This window comes from Maylandia zebra, linkage group LG11 (genome assembly GCF_041146795.1).
Source record: "Maylandia zebra isolate NMK-2024a linkage group LG11, Mzebra_GT3a, whole genome shotgun sequence".
Lineage (NCBI taxonomy): Eukaryota > Metazoa > Chordata > Actinopteri > Cichliformes > Cichlidae > Maylandia > Maylandia zebra.
Window position 1 is genome coordinate 22,534,807 of NC_135177.1, and position 22,851 is coordinate 22,557,657.

Below are 22,851 nucleotides of genomic sequence, written 5' to 3' on the forward strand. Positions count from 1 at the left end.
TCTGCCTCTCACTCCGCACTCATTCTTTTATTCTCCCGCTGCCTTTCCTCTTTGACCCGAGTCAACGATTGTTGTCCACTTTTGCTTTTTCCTCAGCCACGATTGTGTGTCAGTAGTGTCTCCAGAAGGCAATGTTCTCATCTGTTTAAGTTTGTCTGTGCATTTGTGCACATATGGATGCATGCACGACTGGACAGTATGTGTGCATGCGATGATGTCATAGATGAAGAATTGCTATAGTTAAATACTTGGCGCAGGTCACCCTCTGGTCACTGTTGCTGTACGTGACCACAGTGTGTCCCCAAAGACTCTACAATTAACTGACACAGTGTCAGATTTATGCTTTATTGTTCTCTCGATTGCTTTGAATAGCAGTAGATCTGCATATCAGTGAGTTTGAGGCAGAAAACTGGAAAATGGCATTAAGCTCTGTGATTTCTTCACTGATCCTCTGACTTTGCCAAAGACGTGTGAGAAAATAAATGCTCAATATAAGGTTTAAAAAGCTTTTATTCACCTGCCTTTGCAAAAACATGATGGGGAAGAAAGCTACGAGAGATAGCTATACATGAAATGGAAAGGTGTGATGAAATTTTACGAGGTGCAGTGCATAGAGATGGAGTCATCTGTGATACTTTCGGTGTTGCTGTACAAGAAAACCAAGTGAAGAATTGTCATTTCTTGTCAAATTCCAAGCAAGTCATCACTTCTTTTATTTTTGATTAACTTTTCTGCAAATCAATGAGCCTATTGTTTCATTCGCACTTCTATTCATTCATATCAGTGTAGTGTGGCTTTGTACAAGCAGATGTATACAAAATAAGCTCAATAAGAACTCCATAACTTTTTAAAGTATGCAAGAAATATTTTCTCTTGATAATAACACCTCCATCCTGCTTATTTCGCTATTTGAGTCTAATGCTTACACTTTAGAGGTGCTAAAAGTTCAGTGTTTTTCATCATGTTTTACTGTAAATGGCTCAGCAGCACAAAGTTTTTGCTGGCGTAGTACCTGACCTCCACATTTGATACTATACGTGACTGTCATTTTAGCTTGATAGCTTGACATACTGGGTGAGTGTACTGGGTTCTGTGTTGGAGTGGTTCTGTGGCTTATAAATTAACCTCCTCGTCTGCATCTCTTGCCTGCTGTGTGGCACAAGGTTCTGTTTCTGGCACTTTACAGTTTCTTGTATATCCACTCCCTCTTTAGCTCATTTTAAGCTTTTTAAAGGGCTTTTATTATCACTGCTACACAGATTATGTTCAGTTATATACCTCTTTTAAGCCCAAAGATGTTTTAAAATGACAAATTCTGCATAGTTTATAATAGACTCTATTAAAAGATGGGTGGCTGACAGTGTTCTCAAACTTAATAATGAGAGGTTACAAACAGAAGTCCTTGTTTGTGTCCTCCAACATATGGAAACACCAGGTTTCCTCGCGACTTTTCCTAAATCTTCTATCAGGAACCGTTTTTAAAAATAGCAGCAGGGCCCTGGGGTCATTTGTTCAGGCCCTGCTTGCTGTGCAGCATAACTAGGAGTGTTTGCAGTGGTCCCCAGATTCTGGAGCTCTTCCCTACTGAGCCTGAGATCTGTGGACTCAGTGGTTTAAAAAGCAGCTAAACGCTCGTCTTTGTCACCTTGTTTTTCAGAAACGTTCTGTCTGTATGTTTTTAGTATCTTGTTGTGATTCACATTGTAATTTTTATCCTGAAAGGTGCTATATAAGTAAAGTTTTATTCTATGTCATTCTTTTAAAAGGGGTCAGGTGGTCTCCAGGTCAGAGTTCAATTTTTTATTTTTATTTATTTTTTTATTTTTTGCACAGAGCCCAAAACAAGAGGGGACATTCAACTGAACAATAAAAAAATAAATGAAGACAAAAAAAATCCCAAAGTTGTTTATTCACAATCTGATCTGTACTGTCCCAACGTATCATATTACCTGTTATCTTACTTATATTTGTGGGATTCTTTGATCCAAAAAGGTTGTTGCACTTTAAAAACTCTTCAAGACTAATTTGCAAACAAATGTTGGAAGTTTAGGACGATCATCTCACAGAGACCGCTGCAACAATCTAGTCTCACCAACAGCAAGCGAAAATGAGCCAAAACGAAATTCTAGCAAAGAGTAAAATGCATGTGTGTTGGAAGATTTGTTTGTATGATGTATCATGTGCCGGCCGTTATAATGACCATGACAAAGTAGACATAGCATGGGAAAAACCAAGCAGAGTTGCAGATGACTTTTTAAGTATTGTCATTCTGCAGTTTACCATCAAACTTTATATTCTAACCAAGTTTATTAGGCTCATACGATGTGACTTGCAATAAAATACATGACCGATGAAATCTCACAGGATGTAGCTGTAGGTGCCTAAAAAGACTCTAAACAACTAAAAGTCTTTCTCTTTTAGAATAAAAGATGAAGGAACCATATATATTTTTAAATGAATTTAAGCCTGAAGGCTGTTTGTACTGTTATGCTCAGGCTTTGCTTGGATCCTGGGATTTTGGTGAGTAGCCTAATGAGCAACTCTCCTGCCATCTGGTGGTGGCAAACTGACGGTGCTGTGTCTAAGTCTTCAAACTCTTTATAACCTTTTGGCTCCACACGTAGAAGATGTCTGGGCATGTGAGCCTACTGTAACTAATCAAACTATTGTTATTAGTGTTTACAGGAGTTTAATGCCCTCGGCTTTGCGTGACTGCAGGCCTGCTCATGCGCCTGCAGGGACAGGTGGAGTCCCAACCCCCACAAGTCATCCTGATAATTTTGTTTGTGTTTTTGTCTCTCTGAGAACCAGTTTTAATGTGATACAGAGTGGCAGCAGTTCACCCAGGCCTTAATTTGTTGAAGAGCTTCTTAAGAAGGCTATGTCAAAGCTGCGAGTTAGCTCTTATGCTGTTAATGTTCATTTAACACCACAAAGTGCAAAATGAGAATAATAAAAGGTCAGCTCCAATCACCACAAAGCCGGTAGACAGATTTGAGCTGAATCCGAGCTACTTGGCATTTCTGGCTCTATTATGGGAAAAGTGTTGTTTGCCAATGCTGGCACAAAAATATTGAGCTGAGCCAGGCTTTGGTTGTGACAGGTTTTATGTGGGCCATGTGCCACAATATACCTGACAGTTGGCTCATGCAGCGGGGCCTGTGGTTGACTTGAGACAGGCTTTCAGCCCACTCAACCTTCATCAGCCTGAGTTAACACTGTCAGTGAACTGGCTTAGTAGAAAACTGTAAATATGGTGCACACGTGGGCACAGCATTTGTTGCTGAATGGGCAATTTGGGGAAATTCTAATGCAAACTCAGGAAAATGGTGACCCCTCAACAGCAACAATGACTCGTATATCACAAAGTATCTTATTTCAGTAAGTTTCTATTTCATATTTATTCTGCATAGTTTAGTTCAGAGTGGAGATACATGCTTGCAATATTTAATATTGGTGTTGCTGTATATTGTATCATTTTGGAACACCCACCCTGTTGTAAATATGTTTAATGACAGAGCTGAAAAGGTGCATCTTAAATTAAATACACAAGGTCTCATATGAGGGTGGATAACAAGTCAAATAAAAATGAAGAAAAGGAAACGGTCTACTTTTGTATCACTGACTCAAGGACTGTAGTGTCTTTATTCTTTTCCCATCTTTAAACCTTTCCCTTGCAAACACCCATGTCAGTATAAGTGCAGTAAAAATGCAGCAGTGCCTCTTTGTAATGGAAACTTTTAACATTCTTCTCATCTCTGTGCCAAGCTGACCTGGCTGAATGGGAGGCTCCATAGTGTCTCATTTTGATTCCCTGTAATCTTTTAATGCAACATGTAATCGACTTATTACAGCTGGCTTGTAAGGCCCTAACACATAAATGACAGCTACTGCCTGCCTGATGAACATCACTTAGTAACAAAAAAAAGAAAACACGCAACCGGAAAAAACAGAGGTCTAGTGCACAGACGTAATGTGATGGACCGAGCAGTGAAGGAAACTTAGGCACAGGTTAAAGTCCAAAAAAAGATTTTTTATTTAACCCAAAAAACATAATTGGTTAACTCATGCAAAAAGAATCAAAATCTTGGGCCCATAAAAGAGGTCAAACTAACAAAACTCTACTCAAAGTTGACAACACAACTGATAACTCAAACAAGCTGACCTAACTTAACGAGACAAAGGGGAAACTTAAATAGTGGCTGATCAGCCCACAAAAACAGGAAAAGGGGTAAAACACACAAAACCTAACTAAACCAAACATAATGAACTCCAATTCCCCCCCATGGTCCCGAGTTATGGCGTGAACCAATTTGTAGCCTTCCTTTAAACCTCGCTCCGCCCCTTTTCCACCTCTTGGCTCCTTAATCAAGGGACTGGAACAGCTGCAACTAAGGTAACTCAGAAAACAAAAGATTAATCATACATAACAGTGTAAACTAAAATGTGCGCACTTATTTTAGAATGCAGTGTTATGTGGATATGTGAATGAATTCTAAACCAAAACCAGTTATTTATTGTTCTGTAAATAAATTCCTATATTTAAAGAAAGAAATGTGAATGCAATATTACTTATAAGCCTCTACACTAACATGGTGATATTACCACTGTGTGGCTGTAAGTGCAGCCATCACACGTAATGAGATGAGAGACGCCAAGGAAGGGCAGCGCTAAAGAGAAGGCCACATAAATAGCCACAACCCTCCTTTATTATCAGAGGGCAACACCAAGAACTCAAATTGCAGAGATCATAACCAAATGCACAAACACACTCGCAAAAAATAGCAGTGCCTGTGAACTGTAACAATCTCTATTGCAACCTGTGAACTTGTAAATAACGTGCCTATAAATGATTCTGTGCTTGTGGTTCTTCTTGTTCTCTTTTTGAGAACCCCTCAACCCATTTGTGTGTAAAATCAATTTAGATTTCTGTGACACCTTTCTCCCTTTTCATTAACAAGCTGCGTCTAAGATACGTCACTTCACTGACTACATCCTCAAAAGTATAAAAAACCCCTGAAGAGGTAGAAAGAAGTCAGCTTGGCAAACCTATGGATCCACTTCTCATCTCAGAAGGTCGAACGTAAGAAGAAGCCAGCAGAGGGTGCTAATCTGAATCAGCAGAGACCAGAGAGGCACTGTGGCAAAGATGTGTTAAGATTGTGATTGAAAGCAGCTCATATGCTGATTTTTTTTCTTAATCTCAGACTACATCTGTATTTAACCACACCTGAAAACTCTTATTTCATTTAGTTAAACTGCCATCATGTGCATGTTAAGCTATTCAGCATAGTGATGAGCAATTTGAGTTTCAAGTGCACGCGTCTTCATGGTCTGATATTTCCTGTGGTTTTTGCATCGCATGCAATAAGTGTACACACAGTGAGGTACCGATACTTTCATCACTGACAGACGACAAACCCATTTGGTTAATTTGCTGGAAGGAAGAACAAAGCAAATATTAATTTCTTGAATTTTGAAACTGAACTACTGGTGTGACGAGACTTCTTGTTATGAATGTATAATAAATATATCAGCTGCTCCAAACAAAGCTCACCCAAACAATAGTTATTATCAGTCTTCTGTGCAGCTTGAATGGGTTTGCTGTCTAATTGCTGCACTTTCACTGTAGCTTTTGTGGACTAATTAGCAGGCAAATCAGTTAAAACAAGACAAATCTAGAGACACAATCTTCACATGGTTGTCATCTACCTCATTTGTAAACATGAATCACTAACTACTGGTGGATTAAAATAAAAGACATGGATGGATTGGGGCGATTCGTTGAGTTTGTGTCAGAGAAAGATGAAAGAAAAATTCCTGCAGTTGCTTTTTGAGAATTTTTATTAAATTTACTCTTCATGGGCTCATAATTTAGCACCAATAATTTTATTTTTGAGTCAGTCTCAAGAGACCACTGTTGTTATTCAAACCCTGCACACCATGTCTGCCATGTCCACAATCAAATTATTCAAATCAAACTCATAGACAGACTCACCTGAGCAGTACATGCATAAAAAAGTAGCAACATTTGTTACAAAAATCCATCTTTAAATAACTGAATACTTGACTTTTTTGGTTTGTTTTAATATTGCTTTGAAGTCAGAAACTCCAAATCAAATTTCATGACTGAAATGTCAACTGAATTGAAAAGCCTTCAGATAAAAAAACAAAAACAAATCCATAACATTTAATTAATCAATTTAAAAAAAGCTTATAAGGAATAACAAAGTAAACAACAACCAGAGCCATGTCGTTTTTAAGCTGGGAGCATGGCTTATCCTGGGGTCCTGGCAGGCTTTGGCATTGTTATCAGGCTTCAGGTTCGTGGGGTTTCCCTCAAAATGGACCGGCACACACTCGTTGTCCAACACTTCACAGGCCAGGATCAGGTGTTTGGTGTCCTTTTGGACACTTTTGATACCACAGGTGTCCTTAACACTTCTCACTGTGACAAAGGTGAAAGGCTGCTGGCTGATGCACAGGTTATCCTTGTACGTCTTTCCTCCATTCTTTGAGCAGACGGCCTTCACCCTCTTCAGTTCCTTTGGATCAAGGAAGGACTGTGTGGGTCTGCTACAGTCCCCGATATTCTTAATGTAACTAAACCACTCATTTTGATCAAGGGTCGTAGGAGTTCCATTGCGAACGTGGCGATCCATGAAGGTTTTGAAGCCTTTTTTCCAAGTGGAGAGCTGGCAGGGAGCATCGCTTATGGCAACAGTTTGATGTCCCAGAAAAAGACAGACGGCAAGCGAGAGGTAAGTCCTGGGAGCAGCCATTACCCAGCGGTCCTGCAGAGAGCGAGAAGAGTTATCAAGCAGCTATAAAGAAGTCGTGAACAAACACGTTACAGCTTTTCGCTGAACAGTACATAAAAAGCAGCTGAATTAGCGACAGAGCCACAGCTGACTGTCTGTGCAGTTTTTAAAACATGAAAACGGGAGCAGAAGTAGAAAACCGCTGCTTATTTGAGACAACTTCCTACCTTTTGCCAGCTGCTGGTTCTTCTGTGAGATATAGAAGTGAAAGAGCTCCAGATGTGAGACGACTGCGCTGTCTTTCAGTTCTCTGTGCCGTAGGAGTGGCCAGAACTTGTGCATTACATAAGGCCGACCACATGGCTATGCTTCAGAGCAGTGATTGTGGAGAGGAAGGCGATCCAGTGACTGCTATAAATACTAAAGGTCCAGTGAGCTATTTTGGCTACTCACTGTCTGAGTCTGCTGCATTGAAGGGCTGCTTTTTGTAACACGTTAATTTAATTATGCAGATTATTATCATGTTTCAACCGATACATCACTGTCTCTGTTTTGATAGCCTAGCCTATGTTCCTGCAGACGTGACCTTTCAATTATAAATCAGCTGACATCATAGTCAGCGTAAATTATAGTTAAGATTGAAACACAGGAATACTTAAAATTGCTTGAGATGTCATCAAAAGTCAGAATATGTTACAAATGAAGAAATCATATCTCATATACAGTGGCTTGCAAAAAGTATTCTGCCCCCTTGAACGTTTCCTCATTTTGTCACATTACAGCCACAAACATGAATAAATTTGATTGTAATTCCACGTGAAAGATCAATACAAAGTGGTGTACACGTGAGAAGTGGAACGAAAATCATACATGATTCCAAACATTTTTTACAAATAAATAACTGGAAAGTGGGGTGTGCGTAATTATTCAGCCCCCTCAGTCAATACTTTGTAGAACCACCTTTGCTTCAACCACAGCTGCCAGTCTTTTGGGGTATGTCTCTACCAGCTTTACACATCTAGAGACTGAAATCCTTGCCCATTCTTCTTTGCAAAACAGCTCCAGCTGAATAATTACGCACACCCCACTTTTCAGTTATTTATTTGTAAAAAATGTTTTGGAATCATGTATGTTTTTCGTTCCACTTCTCACATGTACAACACTTCGTGTTGGTCTTTCACGTGGAATTCCATTAAAATTGATTCATGTTTGTGGCTGTAATGTGACAAAATTTGGAAAAGTTCAAGGGGGCCGAATACTTTTGCAAGCCACTGTATATGTGATTGAAATAAATCATTTATATTTTTATATTAAATCCATGAAATTTAACATCAAATAAAGAAAAGGGGTTAATGAGATCAGAAGATGTTTGAATGGCTTCGCTTTCGTAAGTGAAGTGTAACCAAACTTCCTCATTGTCTTTTCTCGCTTTCATCTGAGTTGTGATCTAATCTTCAGGCCTCCAGAGCACAAAACAACCGTGACATTAAACACACGTTTATGTTCATTCAAATCTGATTAATACACATAAAGCTAAGAAGGTCTTTTCAGCTGATTTTGCTGTGGTTCCACAAAGAGAGCAGGCCATAGTGAAAACATGGGGACCATAATCTCCTCTAATTTACTGGTACTACCAGTATCAGTACTGGTATCAGTCATGACTCTTAAACAAATCATAGGTGTCATATGTTGTCACTGCAGTCTTCAGGAATGATCTATGTCATGTGCAGCTGGTCACGTGTACGGTATGCTTTCATAATAAAGCTCCGTTGGATTGCACCCTCATCATGATCTCGTCAGCACGTTTGAGTTTAACACACAAGGCCCAGGAAGCAGGTTTGTGTCTCCAGCAGGAATCAACCCAGTGTCCTTCTGCTTACTAAGCAACCATGTTAACCACTACAATCCAGAGACACCTCCAGCTTTAAGTGTTTTACTGGTGTAGTATTTTGCATCATGAACACACACGTTACTCTTTTTGCTGATATGTTACTTCATTTAAGAAAAATGCCTAAATAAGTTTGTTACATTTCGGTATCAAATATCAAAAGTGCCTCTTCAGTCTTTTTATTTTTTCTCTGCAGATGTGAAAGCACCCTCCACCTCAAGTAGGAAAGGCAGAGGAAACAAAATTAGACAGCCTTGCCTCGCAGCTGTCAGGTTGTATGACATGAATATGACACGTGGCTCTGCTGCATCATGAACAGTTTTGGCCCACTGCTCCATCTCATGATTTCAGATAAAACACACAATGGCCATGATATTTTGGGTTAGGAATTCACTTTTTATGGTTAGGGTTAAGGTGAATGAATAGGGAAAACTTTATGTCAAGCAGCATCCTCAAACTTCCACAGCTCTCAACACTTCTTACTTGATCACATGCAATCATGCAAAACCACTTTGTGAGCCAGATATTAACACGCGGTCATATGTAATCAAGAATCGGCAAGTTTGACATTCAGGTGTTTTAATGTGGTGTCCATGTTGACAAGTTAGCTGAAAACAAACACATAAAGAGGACGTATAGCACCCAAACCCTCGATGGAATAACTAAATGCACATAAATAAAACTGATTTACAACAAAATCTGCTGATTTCAGTTCAGAGCCAGAAATGTTCCGATATCGTGTATTTTATACAAATAAAACCTGCTTCAACTCTCGTGTGCATTGTTATCAAATTTTCTTCAATTCTTAGGTTTTAGTGAAAAATAAAATAATTTTAATTAGGATTATTAATGTGCCAAGTGACGTGTGCTTACAGTTCAAAGAACAAAGTGAACAGATAAAATACCGCCCCACTGTGATAAAAACAACAGAATGTTTATCCCCCAAAGTATTTACATGAGTCGGTCATATATTCCAGCCATGCATGAGCCATACCTGAAAAAAACCCCAGCAAAACTGCATATTTACACCAACTGCTCCCTGTGCAAACTGAGGAAATGTCATACGCCAGACAGAAATGGTCCGGGCAGCAGGTGGCTTCTCCTGTGTCCAAGTCCCTTCGCTTTTTTCATAAGCTGCTCCTTCTTCTTTTAGCGTTTTGTAAATGATAAAGTAAAAACATGTTGCTTCCTCTCCCCTGAGGAGATGTGGATCAGCAATAAACTCACTGATGAGAGGGACAGTGTTTGATGTTGCTGTGAGCTAGGGCACACTCTGAGGTGACAGCAAGGACTCTTCTTTCTTTTCTGCTTCTGAAGTCGAGTTCATAGCCATGTCTTCTTTTTCCTCTTTTTCCTTCTCTGAATCCTTTGTCCTGAAACGTCAAAGCGAAGAGTTATCCCCACCGATTAATCGCACATACTTCAAAACTTCTCAGACAGTTTTTTTTTTTTTTAAATGTCAGTGTAGTTTATCCAGAAGAGGTCGCTCCTTGTCCAAAAATACAGCTCAGCCCCGGTAAGGCTCCATTATATGATTAAAAAACAAAAAAAGAAAACTAAAAATGATCAAACACGGGTGTTTTAGGAACCTATGAGGGCAGGGGATAAATTAGTAGAGTCAAGAGAAAATAAACTAGCAGAGGGGGACATGTAACAAAGGATGCCCACTGGATTTACTGTGTCACTGTCATGTTTCAGTACAGCAAGAGTACATTTTTTTCATCACATATTTTGGATATACTAATGACATTTTGCTTTAAATGTATATAAATATCCTTCTATCCTTATCCATTTTTTCCACTTGAGTTCAGGGTCACAGGAAGGAGCTGGAGCCTATTGCAGCTGTCATAGGGAAAGAGGTGGAGTAAACAAGCCCCCATTCATATAAATGTCCTGGCAGTTCATTCAGATGTCGTAACAGAAGCTTTAAGAATCTGTGGATATATATCCTGTCTTTCAGGTTGGTCATGTCATATCAACTGCCATGTAATACTATAAAACGCATTCATAGAGTTGAAAAGTTATGGTATAAAAATGTATTGTCTTTTTTTTTTCATTTCCTTCCAGCTTTACTCTGTTTGGGAAACATTAAACATGTGATCTAATGCAATCCAACACAGAAGCTGTGTCAGGTTACTGAAGCAGGTTGCTGGGGCTGACAAAATACTATTAACACCTTTCAGTAAAATGCATTTCAGTTCAGTTCAGGTTTATTTATAAAGTATCAGATCACAACAGTAGTTGCCTCATGGCGATTTATATCGTAAGGTAAGGAGCCTACCATAATGCAGAGAAAAATCTGGTCCAGCCTAGAAAAACATGCACAGTCGGCCCCCTTATAGCTTCTGTGCAGAAATGTCAGTGCATTTAGAAGAAATCAGAGGTTGTGTCCCCAGAAAGCCTTGATGTGCCATTCAGACTCTAGTGGATCCTTGTGTTCTCACGTTGTTACACTGGTTTAAAACACAAGAGTATTTAAAAATGGAAAGCTATCAGCTATTCGCAAGAGCAGCGAATGATGAAAAGTTTCCTGTTGCCACTTTAAATCAACTAAACTTTAGCCAGTAGAGACAGATATTATTATTCCTTCCCATGTAAATTTACAGTTTAAGAGACAGTCCAACACAGTCACGTATGTATCCAGTGAGCACTGAGTACATTAGAAGACAGAGGACAGAACTCTAACACCTAAAACTTTAGGATTAAGGACTACTCTTCTTACTAATGACAGATGTTTAAGAAATTCTAACTGTACTCTGGAGGCTTTCTTGGAAGTTAAAATGTCTCACAGTCTTTAGTAGGTACTCTAAGAATGTCTAACTCATGAGGATAAGTTATTGTGAATAGGTGGTTAAAAAAAGAATAAACTACGTCTGAGAGGTTGAAATGAAAGTTTTGAGGTCAGGGGTCATAATTTTGAACAGTGACCTTGGCATGGGAGCAGGCCGGTTATTGTGCAGGACATCCCAGCTAGAGGTAGAGCTGTCACAAGATCAAAAGATGGAATCACATGACAGGAACAGAAGAACAAAACAGAGAGTTAACATTTCAAAGAGGCTGTATGCAAGTGTTTTCTTCCCACTGTGCTCTCGTTAGTCTGAGGGACCGGAGATGAGATTTTAATGTAAAGTTTAAAGCAGATTAACAAAATGAAAGCTGATGGTTTCCCAAACTCCTCGAGGGATCTAATAATCCATTTTGAGAAGCGCTGAAGAAAGCAGTGAAGATGTTAGCTCTTTCCCCCATGAAGACAACATTTGACGACTTCCGCTGTACCATCGTTGATGAGGTTTGACACCTGAGTGCATATTATTTATATACACCCCCCCCCCACCACCACCACCACCACCGCCGACACAAACACCCAGTCATCCTGGAAGAAAGCCCTCAAATATGACAGAAACTGTTCAGCACAAAAAAGAGAGACAGTGTTTACACATAGTAGGCATCCAAGGGGAAAAGAGTTAAATCGCTCGGGCATGGGAAGAGCTCATACTTTCATTAATCAGTGGTAATCATGAGAGAAGGCAGCGAATTATGAAATAGGCATGTTATTGCAGCAGAGGTCAAAGGATCGGATTATTCCCAGCACTGATCTTAGTGCTAATTTTATCTTTTCATTTCTTTCTTTACATTTCTATTACAGCCCAACCAACACTGGTAATGGTAAAAATGATCATATTTAAGTTAAAACCATCTGATATTGTAACTAAATCAAAATATATCCACAGTTTTGTCCATGCCAGTGTATTCGTTGGACTCTAATTTATGTCTGCTTGTCAGCATACTGTAATTAATGATTTATATGTAGATTACTATGAGATCACCATTGTTTTCATTCACAGGGATCGAAAACAGAATGAATATGTCTATAAGCCGATCCAAGATCTGCGCTGAGGACGCCCGACACAGTCAGTGCTATCCAAAAGCTCTGTCAGTATTCAGGTCAGGTAAAGCACCTGTTTACCACGACTGCTTCAAATTGGAGGAGTTTAAAAAATCTGCCAAGAGAAAGGAGTTGGAGTGAGGCGATCCCCCCCAAAGTTTCTACAGGTAAACAGTAAAGTGAAACCAAAAAGAAAAACAGAAAGACCACAATGTGCTTTTGAAAGAGTGGAAAGAAAAAACAGCAACGAGACTATGGAAATCACGAAGCAATGCAGTAAAAACCTTTTACCGTATTGTCTTCACGATGAAGCGAACGATAACCGCCAGGCCTACACAGCCACACATCACTCCTATCACTATGGCTGTTACTTCTCCTGCAGGGATGACCACAGAGACAAACAGGAAAGCAATAAAAAGTGAACAGAAATACAGAAATAAAGCAATTCAGCGAATTAAAAAAGCAATTCTACAAAAAGTGACAGCAAAGATATGCATGGAAATAACTGCTAGTCTTACCAGACGAGAGCTCCTTCCCCGATTCTACAAAATACAGAATAAATAATCATTTTGTTATTTTTCGTCTCACACGGAGCAACCAATCGGTTTATCTTGACAGTATCTGCTGTTCAACTCGTAGTGTTGTGAAATGTTATGTCCACTCAGTCTTGCTGCCTTTTCAAGAGTGCTGATATCACAGGCTTTCCAGTTCAGCCACTCATTACAATGAGCATTTTACACAAATTCTTTCTCCTTTGTTTTTGTCTGCCACTCTGTCTCTCTCTTTCACTTCTCTCTCTGTCTCTTTTTCCTCTTCCCTCTTCTCTTGCGATTACAATGGAGACAGTGTTCAGTTTCTAAAAAATCCTTTTCTCCAATAAGCTTGCAAAGAAACACTTTTTCCTTTTCCATCACTTCCCCTTATTCTCTCTCTTTTTCTCTTTAATCATGCCATCCTAAGGTTATTGTCTCTCAAACAAAATCACCGGCAATCATTAGTATTCCCACATTTCTCCTCACTTTTCACGCTTTAAATACATTGTACTAATTGCTTGCTTTGCTCTACATGGTCACCCACTGACTTTATTGTACTCATTGTTCTTTGTATCACGAGCAGCAGATTGGCATTACAATCACTCAGTGTTGAAGGGCTAAAGTGGGGTAACACTTCAAAGCAGACTGGCTGCGACCTGTCCCAAATCTGCATTTCTTCAGTCTGAAAGGCTAAAAAGAATATTCTGCTAATATTCTAACCAAGTACCATTTTTCTAAGTGCTCATATGCAAATATGTGACTTCCTGTGCACCACAGCAACATGAAAGAGAGAATTTCATGTCTCTTTTAATTATCTGGTTGTAGTTACTCTGTCTGACCTGCAGAAAAGGAGGTGAAGATGACTCTGTGGTTGAGTGGCTGTGTTGCACGGTAGTTGTCCTGCAGCAGCATCCTGTCTGGTTCTTCAGCTTTACTGGAGTAAAGGATTTTCTCCAACTTCAGCAGCTGGAGTGGAGAGATAAAAAGGAGAAGAAGAGCAGTTACACTGAGTTCTACACTGAGGCACGCGGAAAGCAAGTTTATATCCTTCTGGTAGAATAAAAGCTGTCAGTTATAGTGTAGTGCTGAAAGTTAAGTCAAAGTCACAAAAACATTCCAAGTTTACACTTTCTGTTACAAATAAAGAAAATATAACACTGCTGGAGTAGGACAGGATTTTCTGGACCATATGCAGGCAGCTCCTCGGCCAGTATTTAGTGCTGATATGTCTGCCTGGGACATGCTGGGTTGATGTTCTCATCAGAGGCAGATACAACCAATGAGCATTGCACAGCTGCAGGATGCACTCATCACATCCACAGGAAGCCATAACATGTCTAAACAGGTAAATATGTTGTTGGTAAGATAATGTTTTGTTATCTTAAAGGGATAATAAGTTCTGTGAGATATGTTTTTACATATATTTATCATGATAAAAAAAAATAAATAAATAATGGATTGGATTTTATATAGCGCTTTTCAAGGCACCCAAAGCGCTTTACAATGCCACTATTCATTCACACACTGGTGGAGGCAAGCTACAGTTGTAGCCACAGCTGCTCTGGGGCAGACTGACAGAAGCGAGGCTGCCATATCGCGCCATCGGCCCCTCTGGCCAACACCAGTAGGGTAAAGTGTCTTGCCCAAGGACACAACGACCAGGACAGAGAGCCCAGGGATCGAACCGGTGACCTTCCGGTTACAGATACGCTTCCCAACCCCCTGAGCCACGGTCGCCCCATGAAAAAATAATACATTTCACTTTGATTTTAAAATAAAAATAGGATTAATGTTGTACTCAATATGCTCAATCGACCTGTTTCATATTAGTGAGGAAAAACATAACTAGCTGAGCAAAAAATGAGGCATGTTTGTTCTCTTTTTGCACTGTTTAGAGATTAGAGATTTTAGATGTGCAGACCTGGGCTACTGAGATTTGAACCCTTTTATGGAAAAGGGTCCAGATAACACTCTGGTGGCACGGCGGTGTTGTCAGGGAGCCGTTGTATCGATAGTATCGCCCAAGATCCTCAGGAAGCAAAGACTGCACGTCAAAGGCTGGGATGAACGCTTTCTGGTCTGATTATGGATGAAAGGAGAAGAAGAAATGTGTAAATACCCTTTTGCAGCTTTTGCTCCTAAAATGTGGAATGAGCTATAGCTGGAGGCCAGGCAGGCTCCATCTCTCGCTGTTTTTAAAAACACACCTTTTCTCCTTGGCTTTGACCCAGTGTGAGTTTCTCTCTTAAACTTTTACCCTTTGTATGCACCTGTACTATTTCTAATGTTCTTCAGCTCCTATGTATTCACTTATAGCTGATTTATTGTTTTATTTTTGTTCTCGTATTTTTTGTAAAGCCCTTTGGTTAGCTGTTTTCTTGTTTTAAAGTGCTTTAGGAATAAAGTGGAAGTGGAAGAAGACTTACCTGCGTGCCTGATGCGACTCAGATAGTTGAGGATGTTGTTAAACGCTGGGTTTGTCTCCTCACCTGTCTGGGAAAAGTCGGGCTTAAATGATCACTAAAATGCTCAAAAATATTCCAGCTAATGAGTGTAAGATTTACACCTTTTACTTTTTTATGATTATATGGATAGCTGCTGTGTGACAAAATTGTTTCATTACCACAATGAGAATTCCTAAAACAGCCAAACCGTCTTTCTGGGTCATCGCTGCAGACATGTTTGGGTAGAGCTCAGAGTTGTAGTGCACCACATGGAGCTGGAGGGAGTAGGAGGACATGCAGTATTTTTAAAAATTCACTCTGACAAGGAAGAAGGGGGCAAAGAGAGGCTTGGGTTTAAAACTGACAGACAGAAAAAGCTGGATGCAAACTCAGTCCTGAAAAGCACTGAAATGTCTCATTATGCTGTAAAAGCCCAAATGCCAAGTTCATTTTAAAAAAATGATAATTGTCCTTTTCTTAAAGGTGTATCTATATTCAGCTCACCTTCATCCTTACTCCACTCTTTTACCTTCTTTCTTCTACCTTGTTCACTCTTTCCAAATTTTATTCGGTCACCTACTCGTGTCGTTCCCTCTTTTAAATTCTGTATTTTATTTTTTTAATTAACATTAAATCAACACAAATGTTTCTTGGATGTCATTTCCCCCCTTAGCTTCTCGTCAGTGGGCTGTTTCATTATCACAGTAAACCAAAATTAAATCAACAAAAAAGTGACACAAAGATTTAAATATAAAATATAAGAAGATCTTTAAATATACCGATGCAATTCCAAAAATAAATAATTGTATTTGTTAAAATAACATTTATCTTTATAGAAGGGTATATTATATATTTGTTATTAATATGTTATATTTAAACAAATATTTATATAATCTCAATCATCACTAAAAAATGAAAAACACAATCAAAAATAGTTTATCAGAGAATATAAAAAGTCTCTCATTTAATTGTGTCAATTTTTAGTTAAATGCTTACTGCATTTACTGCATGTGCCAAAGATAAATAGATACATTTTTAAAAAGAGAGTTGGGTTTTTTTCACTTTTGATAGAAAAATAACTGAATTGACTGCTAATTCTCAAAGTGTTTTTCTATCAATCTTTGTCTGTCTTTTTGACCATTACTTAATTAAAAAATAATAGTTGTAGCACAGCCGTTTTACATAGTTTTATGCACGCGAGAGGAAGCGATGAATTTCTTTGTGACTATTTCCATCTGCAAATTCACACATTTACTGCTGTAATTGTTGATACATATTGTGTGTAGTCACATATTTGTAACCAAGAAATCTGCCTGCCGTCATGCTGCCACAGAATTTGGTGTGACATGCACATTGCTTAATTGTGTATGTCACACATGTAATGGCAGATTCCAAGAAAACCTTTTTACACAAGTGTGTCTTACATACATGTTAAATCAGCTGAAAAAAACTTTTATATTTATAAAAATATTTGTCTTTATATTTATAAATGAATGAATAAACATCTTTATACTGGTCCTTGTTGTTTATTTATTCATTTATTTATTATTATTAATTTTTATATTACAAATCTGTTTAGTCCATGCTATGTTAAGTGACGCATCATGTATTGTGGGTGAGTTTCATATTTACTTTAACTGTATGTGTGTGGTTACTGGTAGTTAACAGTCAGATGTGTTTAAATGTACCTCTGCATCTGCACTCAGTCCGTTAATGGTGTGTTCACTGCCTCCGGGACTTGGGCCGTCATTGCCCCAGTGGAGGTGCATTTGTATGGCTGTAAAGAACCACGGCAGCCCCCCGAGTCCCATCCATTCTGGCAGTTCAATCACCACTGATGGAGAAATAAACAACACTGGTGACTTGTTTCTAGGAAAGTGTATAATGAGAATCTATAATTTTAAAAGTGGATATAAAAATGGAAAGTTGCAAGTCATCTCTTATTAATCTCCTAAAGTAATTAATGAGCTATAAAAGTTTGCTGACCACATCTGACTCCAGTATAAACAGGCAGACCGTAAAACTGGAACGGGAAATGAGCTGGCTGCCAAAGTTACCTGTGTGTCCGTTATTGTACATAGTGAAGGGTTGGTTGCCGTGCTGGCTGTAGCCCAGCGGAGTCACAGGGATCAAACTGGGGTTGTATTTAGCCTGCGTGGTCATCACATCAACTGGAGACTGTGAGGTACCACCACAATCCGGGAAATACTCTGACCACTCACTCTGGCCGACTAAGCCTTTGACAGAGGAAAGACCGTTACACTGATGTCATTCAATCACACAGCTCACTGGCTCAGTGAAAAGCTTCTATTGATGTATCTCTAATTATGCAGAACAATTATTCCTCTATGTGCTCTTTAGGTTCACAGGCTCGTGGCAAAAACATGCACACATCCAAATATTTATGTGCCTTTGATAAAAGCCACCACTGCTGACAGTGCAGGACAATCCTGAACCAGTTTTGTTAAAACAGTCTAAATAACTGAAAACTGTTTGTTCAGAGAAACATTTCTATTTCTACTGTATTGAATTAACTCTACTGTCAAACACATTTTTTTTTTTAAAAAAAAGGCTGGAAAAAATACAAACATGCAGGGAAATGGATCTAAGCAATGAATCAAAGAAATCAGCACCGCATTAATTTTTATTAACCAGAGCAGTGGATCAACTGCTTAATCAACGTTGGTTGTCACCTGAGGGGATATATTCTAACCCAACTTTGAATGTCTGGTAATATTTATTTGTCCTAATATATTTATTTGTCACTCGTTTAACATTACGTAGTTGTTTAATTAACACAAATAATAGTAGCGCAGTGTCTTTTTTCATATTTTGCATGACCACATTAACCATGTTGGGCTCTTACTTGTCAGACTCCTCATAAATCAGTGTGGGCATGATCGCATATTGAATGAGGAATGAGTGAGGAGTTGGAAAGACTTGTTTTTAGTTTTTTGGACTCTTAGACCTTTGCTTTGTGTGTGTTTCTTAGTGTTAGTGTTGGTTCTTGTAGCATAAATAATGTTATTCTAGTGATGCTGGTGCCTCGTAAGGCTCAAATTGATCAAAACATATTAATACAAAGGTTACTGAGGGGCTACTCTGTTTATTACTTAGTAGATTTAAAATATCAACATTAAAAAACACAAAAGCAGTAATATGTGTTTTCTGATTACTAATGATATGTGTTGATGATATTTGCTACTAAACAGCTAGTTAATGCAGATATCTGTGGTCAAAGAGACACAAAGCATAAATAAACAAATAAACCATGTACAATAGATGTGCAATGATAGATAAGATTATAAAATTACTTCTAATTTAACAAAGTGCATTATGATTGTTGATGAGAGTCCATTTTTTCATAAAATACAGTGCTTTTTAAAAAACATAAATACTATATTTGTACTATGAGTAAATTCCTACAGCTATGTAAAAAAACCCATTAAAATTGCTTCTTTTTTTTTTATAAAATGTGATGCTTAATTTTGGATGGTTAACGCAGATGATGGTAAATTCTGGAAAAACCATTGTTGTGGCACTGATAATTACTGACTTGATTATTGAATGACAGTGTCAGTATTTTATATAATTATAACCTGATGAGCATGAAAAACAAAGTATATAATAACCTGTACAAGATTCAGATATTTTTGCTGGCTTCCATAGGAAATTACTATGAAATGTTGGTCCCCTGCTCACATAATATCTAATATGTAATATCTGTTAATGTATAAAAGATTAAAGAGTATTAAGATTAATTATTTTTAAAGAATTTAATGGAAAGATGGACAGAGATACGCTGAGAAAGAAACTGAGGGAGAGGAGGGTAGTTGAGGCCTGGGTTCACTGAATTAAAAAGAGACTGGTCTATTCTATTGCACGATAAAAGAAACTTAGAAAAGAGGAAAGAGAAAGAGCGACATGTGAGTCAAAGAACCTGAATTTCAATTGCAAAGCGAGGAATGCTTTAGAAAACAGGCACACCACTGACACCTTTTACACACAAAAATGCAAGGTCTGTCATGTTATTTGCAGCTGTAGGTTCACTGATTCTGTGTTTAAAAGCACATTATACCTCTGCAAAACCAACACTTCCTCTGCATAGACACAGTAAATTCAGAAGGCTTTGTTTACACTCAAACACACAGAAATTGAGGAATTGAGGAGGGGACTTGACATTAATTATGTAAACGCATACCACATGTCCACTCCCACTGCTTTCTCCATGTCTCCATGTAACCCCCACCTTGCCCTCTCTAATCTGCCAAATGCCCACTGCCCCTCACTAGCTACTCTTCACAGCAAAGAACTTCAAAGTCTTGCAGCCCCCTAACTGGTTGTCATGGAGGTCTCCATGGTGACTGGAGGCGAAAATTATGACCCCCATGCACCCACCCTACCTCTCAAAGCATGCTACAACCGGCCTGAATGCAGCTAAAAACAAAGACACATTGAGAGGGTGATGAGGAGATCACCGACTTTCCCTTAATTGTCTCTAAACTCCTGTGAAGACAAATCTCTGACATCAAGTGATTCTCCACTTCACAACCTTGTGCTTAATAAAAACTGATTTTCTGCATTAGTAAACACACCGTATGTACTGCAACACAATCTTACAGTCGTCTGCCTCTATATCCAGTATAATAAGACCTAGACACACATGTATATACACTATCTGCCTCCTGGTACAGACTCTAAAGTTTGCTGTGTATTCTGCATGTACTGTATATCAGTGCTGCTCTCCTGAATACATGCAAAGGGTGCTAATCTGTGCACCCCATTCATTCCCACAATGTCTTTGTCTGCAGCATAGGCAGCCAGTGTGCCTCAACAACACAATAAACACATAGGATATTGTGCGCTGCAACAATACACTGTGCGATTTGCTTTGCTTTAGCTTCATTCCGTCCCATCTCCCTTGCTCTGTCCAACACACTCATCTTCGTGCACCTGCCTCTCTCCCAGTCAGCCTCTCTCTCAGGCTTTTTCTAGCTTTCTTCCTTTCAACCGGCCTCCACCCACCCCTTCATCATCTCTGTGTGGCTGCTGCCCTCATGCCAGTTTGCTGAACTGTAACTAATACAGAGAAGGGGAAAAACAGAGGGAGAAAGGGTGGAAGATATGGGAGGGGAAGACCTAAATCCTACCCCAGTTACAGAAGCTTTTACCAGAATTTTAACATTTTAGAGATCCAGATTTAACATGTGCAGCCAAGCAGGTGAAAACCCTGCTTAGTTGTTTCATGCGAAACTTGTGCAAGTCTTTGATGTCATCAGATTAGATTGCGTAATGGATTACACATTAAACTGTACGAAATGTCTCTATTTGTTTTCAGGTCATTACAAAATTGACTTCAGGACTTTGCTCCTTATTTTTAAAGTGCTAAAAAAACAACAAAAAACAAACAAAAAACAATTGCCCCAGATATCTAACATACTCTAACCATAAATCTAGACAATGTTGTGCTAACTATCACTCAATAAAATAATCTGTTTTTTAATGAGCTACATTGGGAACTTGAACTTACCAGAGTAAGTCCAGGTGATTTCCTCTGAAAAAAAACAAAAACAAACAAAAGAGAAAAAATTCCTGAAATTTCTGTTTTGGTTAAACCAAATTTAAAAATTCACTTTGAAAAAAGAAAAGGCAGAGGATAAAAGATAGATCAGGAAATTACTACTTTTCTTCTACTAAGGCTCAAACTGGAAAACCCAAACCATCAAATACCAGAATCAAAGCCAAAAATCTCACATGATGCCCGTTATTATGTTAATTTTCACCTTACCAGCAGCAAGGGCAGGCATCCACTGGAAAAACAGAAGTATTAGCAGCATAAAAAGACCCAAAGTGTCCATGTTATCCCGCTTTGCCCATACACAGTGAATAAGAGCAGACTGAGAGATGAGGAACGAGCAAGAGAGAGAGTGAGAAAGAGAGGAGAGAAAGTGACGGGCTCCAGCAATCCCACCTGCCACAGCTCTGTTTAACAGCCAGAGTGTTGATGTCACATGCTGAATCCACTCAGGCACACAGTGCACTGGTCTCAGCAAGAGAGAGATGAACAGAAAGTATGAAAGAAGACAAAACGAGAAAATCAGGGGCGAGACAAGGCCCGGTTTAGGGATCAGTTAGTGAGAATTCATTCAGAGTTGGAGGCGGAAAAAGACAAAAAGACAGGATGGAGGAAATTGGGTTAAAAATAAAAGAATGAAAGACCTAACTGATTAGGGAAGAGGAGAAATGGAAATATGTGAAGGAAAAAAAGATGTCTGCTGTTTTAAACATAAGTTTTTTTGGTAGGAAGAACTTCTGTGAGTTGAATTTGAGTCATTTAACCACACCTTCTGCATGCACGCTTGTGTATGAACTAGTATTTTATTCTACGTCACATACAGAGGCAATTTAGAATCAACAGTTAGCTGAACACGCAGGTCTGTGGAGTTCCTTGTTGATGCAGAAGAACTTCCTCTGGTGTCATTAGGCAAGATGAAAACTCTTTGAACAGCTGATTTGAACATGTAAAATTCACCAGAGGCCTGATAATCACGTTTCTACTTAGCACATCTAATCAAACATTAAACTGATCTTGCTACTGAAACTTGTAAAGATTCTGATGCATTTAGTTACTGAACTTTAATCAATAGTGTCAATAATACCAATATTTCCTTTCTATGATGAAACTTTTATTTATCTGTTATAGCGTGACTCTCTTTTGCAAAAATACCCTGCCTAATGCAGGACAATCAACAGTGTTTCCACAGACACAAATACACACTGTGAAAATACAGATGAAAAATATACAAATTGTACGAGATAAAGTCCAAAAATGACCAAAAAGAATAAGATTCAAAGCCCAAAATATCAAAGTAAGACCTAATTGTAAACTACCACCACCCCCAGATGTACTAGGATAAAAACAAGAAACCACAAATATTTTAGAAATCTGTCAAAAACGTGTTTAACAAAACTTTTTTTCCCCATGCTAAATTTCATGGCATTACAGGGTTAGTGATGTTGTGATGATCTATAGGAGGCAAAATGACAAGAGCTATGCCATTGTTCACAAACTTTATGATCCCACATCAGCTGTAAAACCACATTGTATGAAATGAATGATGTTGAGCTGCTTGGGCAAGAATATAGATGACAAGAAAAAATTAAAAAGAAGAAGAAAGGAGAAAAAGGAGGTCATACAGGCAAAGAATAAAGGTGTTTAGTACAGTCAGAAGATGTGGATGAGTGAAAAACAGAAAGCTGAGAAGACAAACAAGCGCTGGTTCTCATACTAGTATTGCTAGTCAACCTTCTTCTATGTTTCGTTTATCAAAAACCCCCA

The 22,851-nt window shown here is 38.7% G+C and overlaps 1 protein-coding gene and 1 long non-coding RNA gene across 4 annotated transcripts; both read right to left on the reverse strand.

The window, feature by feature from the left end:
• Positions 1-5,826: 5,826 nt before the first annotated feature.
• Positions 5,827-7,080, reverse strand: LOC105941384 (uncharacterized). The gene is made up of 2 exons (XR_001167985.4): positions 6,989-7,080; positions 5,827-6,794 (listed from the first exon to the last, which is right to left on the reverse strand). It is a non-coding gene; the product is annotated as an uncharacterized LOC105941384 (long non-coding RNA).
• A 2,131-nt stretch (positions 7,081-9,211) lies between these two features.
• Positions 9,212-21,457, reverse strand: ca14 (carbonic anhydrase XIV). 3 transcript variants are annotated; one of them, XM_004541234.3, is made up of 13 exons: positions 21,301-21,457; positions 21,043-21,066; positions 17,570-17,749; positions 17,201-17,346; positions 15,692-15,787; positions 15,495-15,561; positions 14,990-15,147; positions 13,908-14,034; positions 13,054-13,077; positions 12,827-12,911; positions 12,609-12,650; positions 11,578-11,631; positions 9,212-10,022 (listed from the first exon to the last, which is right to left on the reverse strand). In XM_004541234.3, the coding sequence occupies exons 1-13, from the start codon at positions 21,368-21,370 to the stop codon at positions 9,911-9,913; spliced, it is 1,185 nt and encodes a 394-aa protein (XP_004541291.1). In that variant the 5' UTR covers positions 21,371-21,457; the 3' UTR covers positions 9,212-9,910. The 3 variants fall into 3 exon arrangements, with proteins under 3 accessions (XP_004541291.1, XP_012779271.1, XP_012779280.1); XM_012923817.3 differs by lacking the exon at positions 12,609-12,650 and having other exon boundaries at positions 21,301-21,456; XM_012923826.3 differs by lacking the exons at positions 11,578-11,631; positions 12,609-12,650 and having other exon boundaries at positions 21,301-21,456.
• Positions 21,458-22,851: the final 1,394 nt, after the last annotated feature.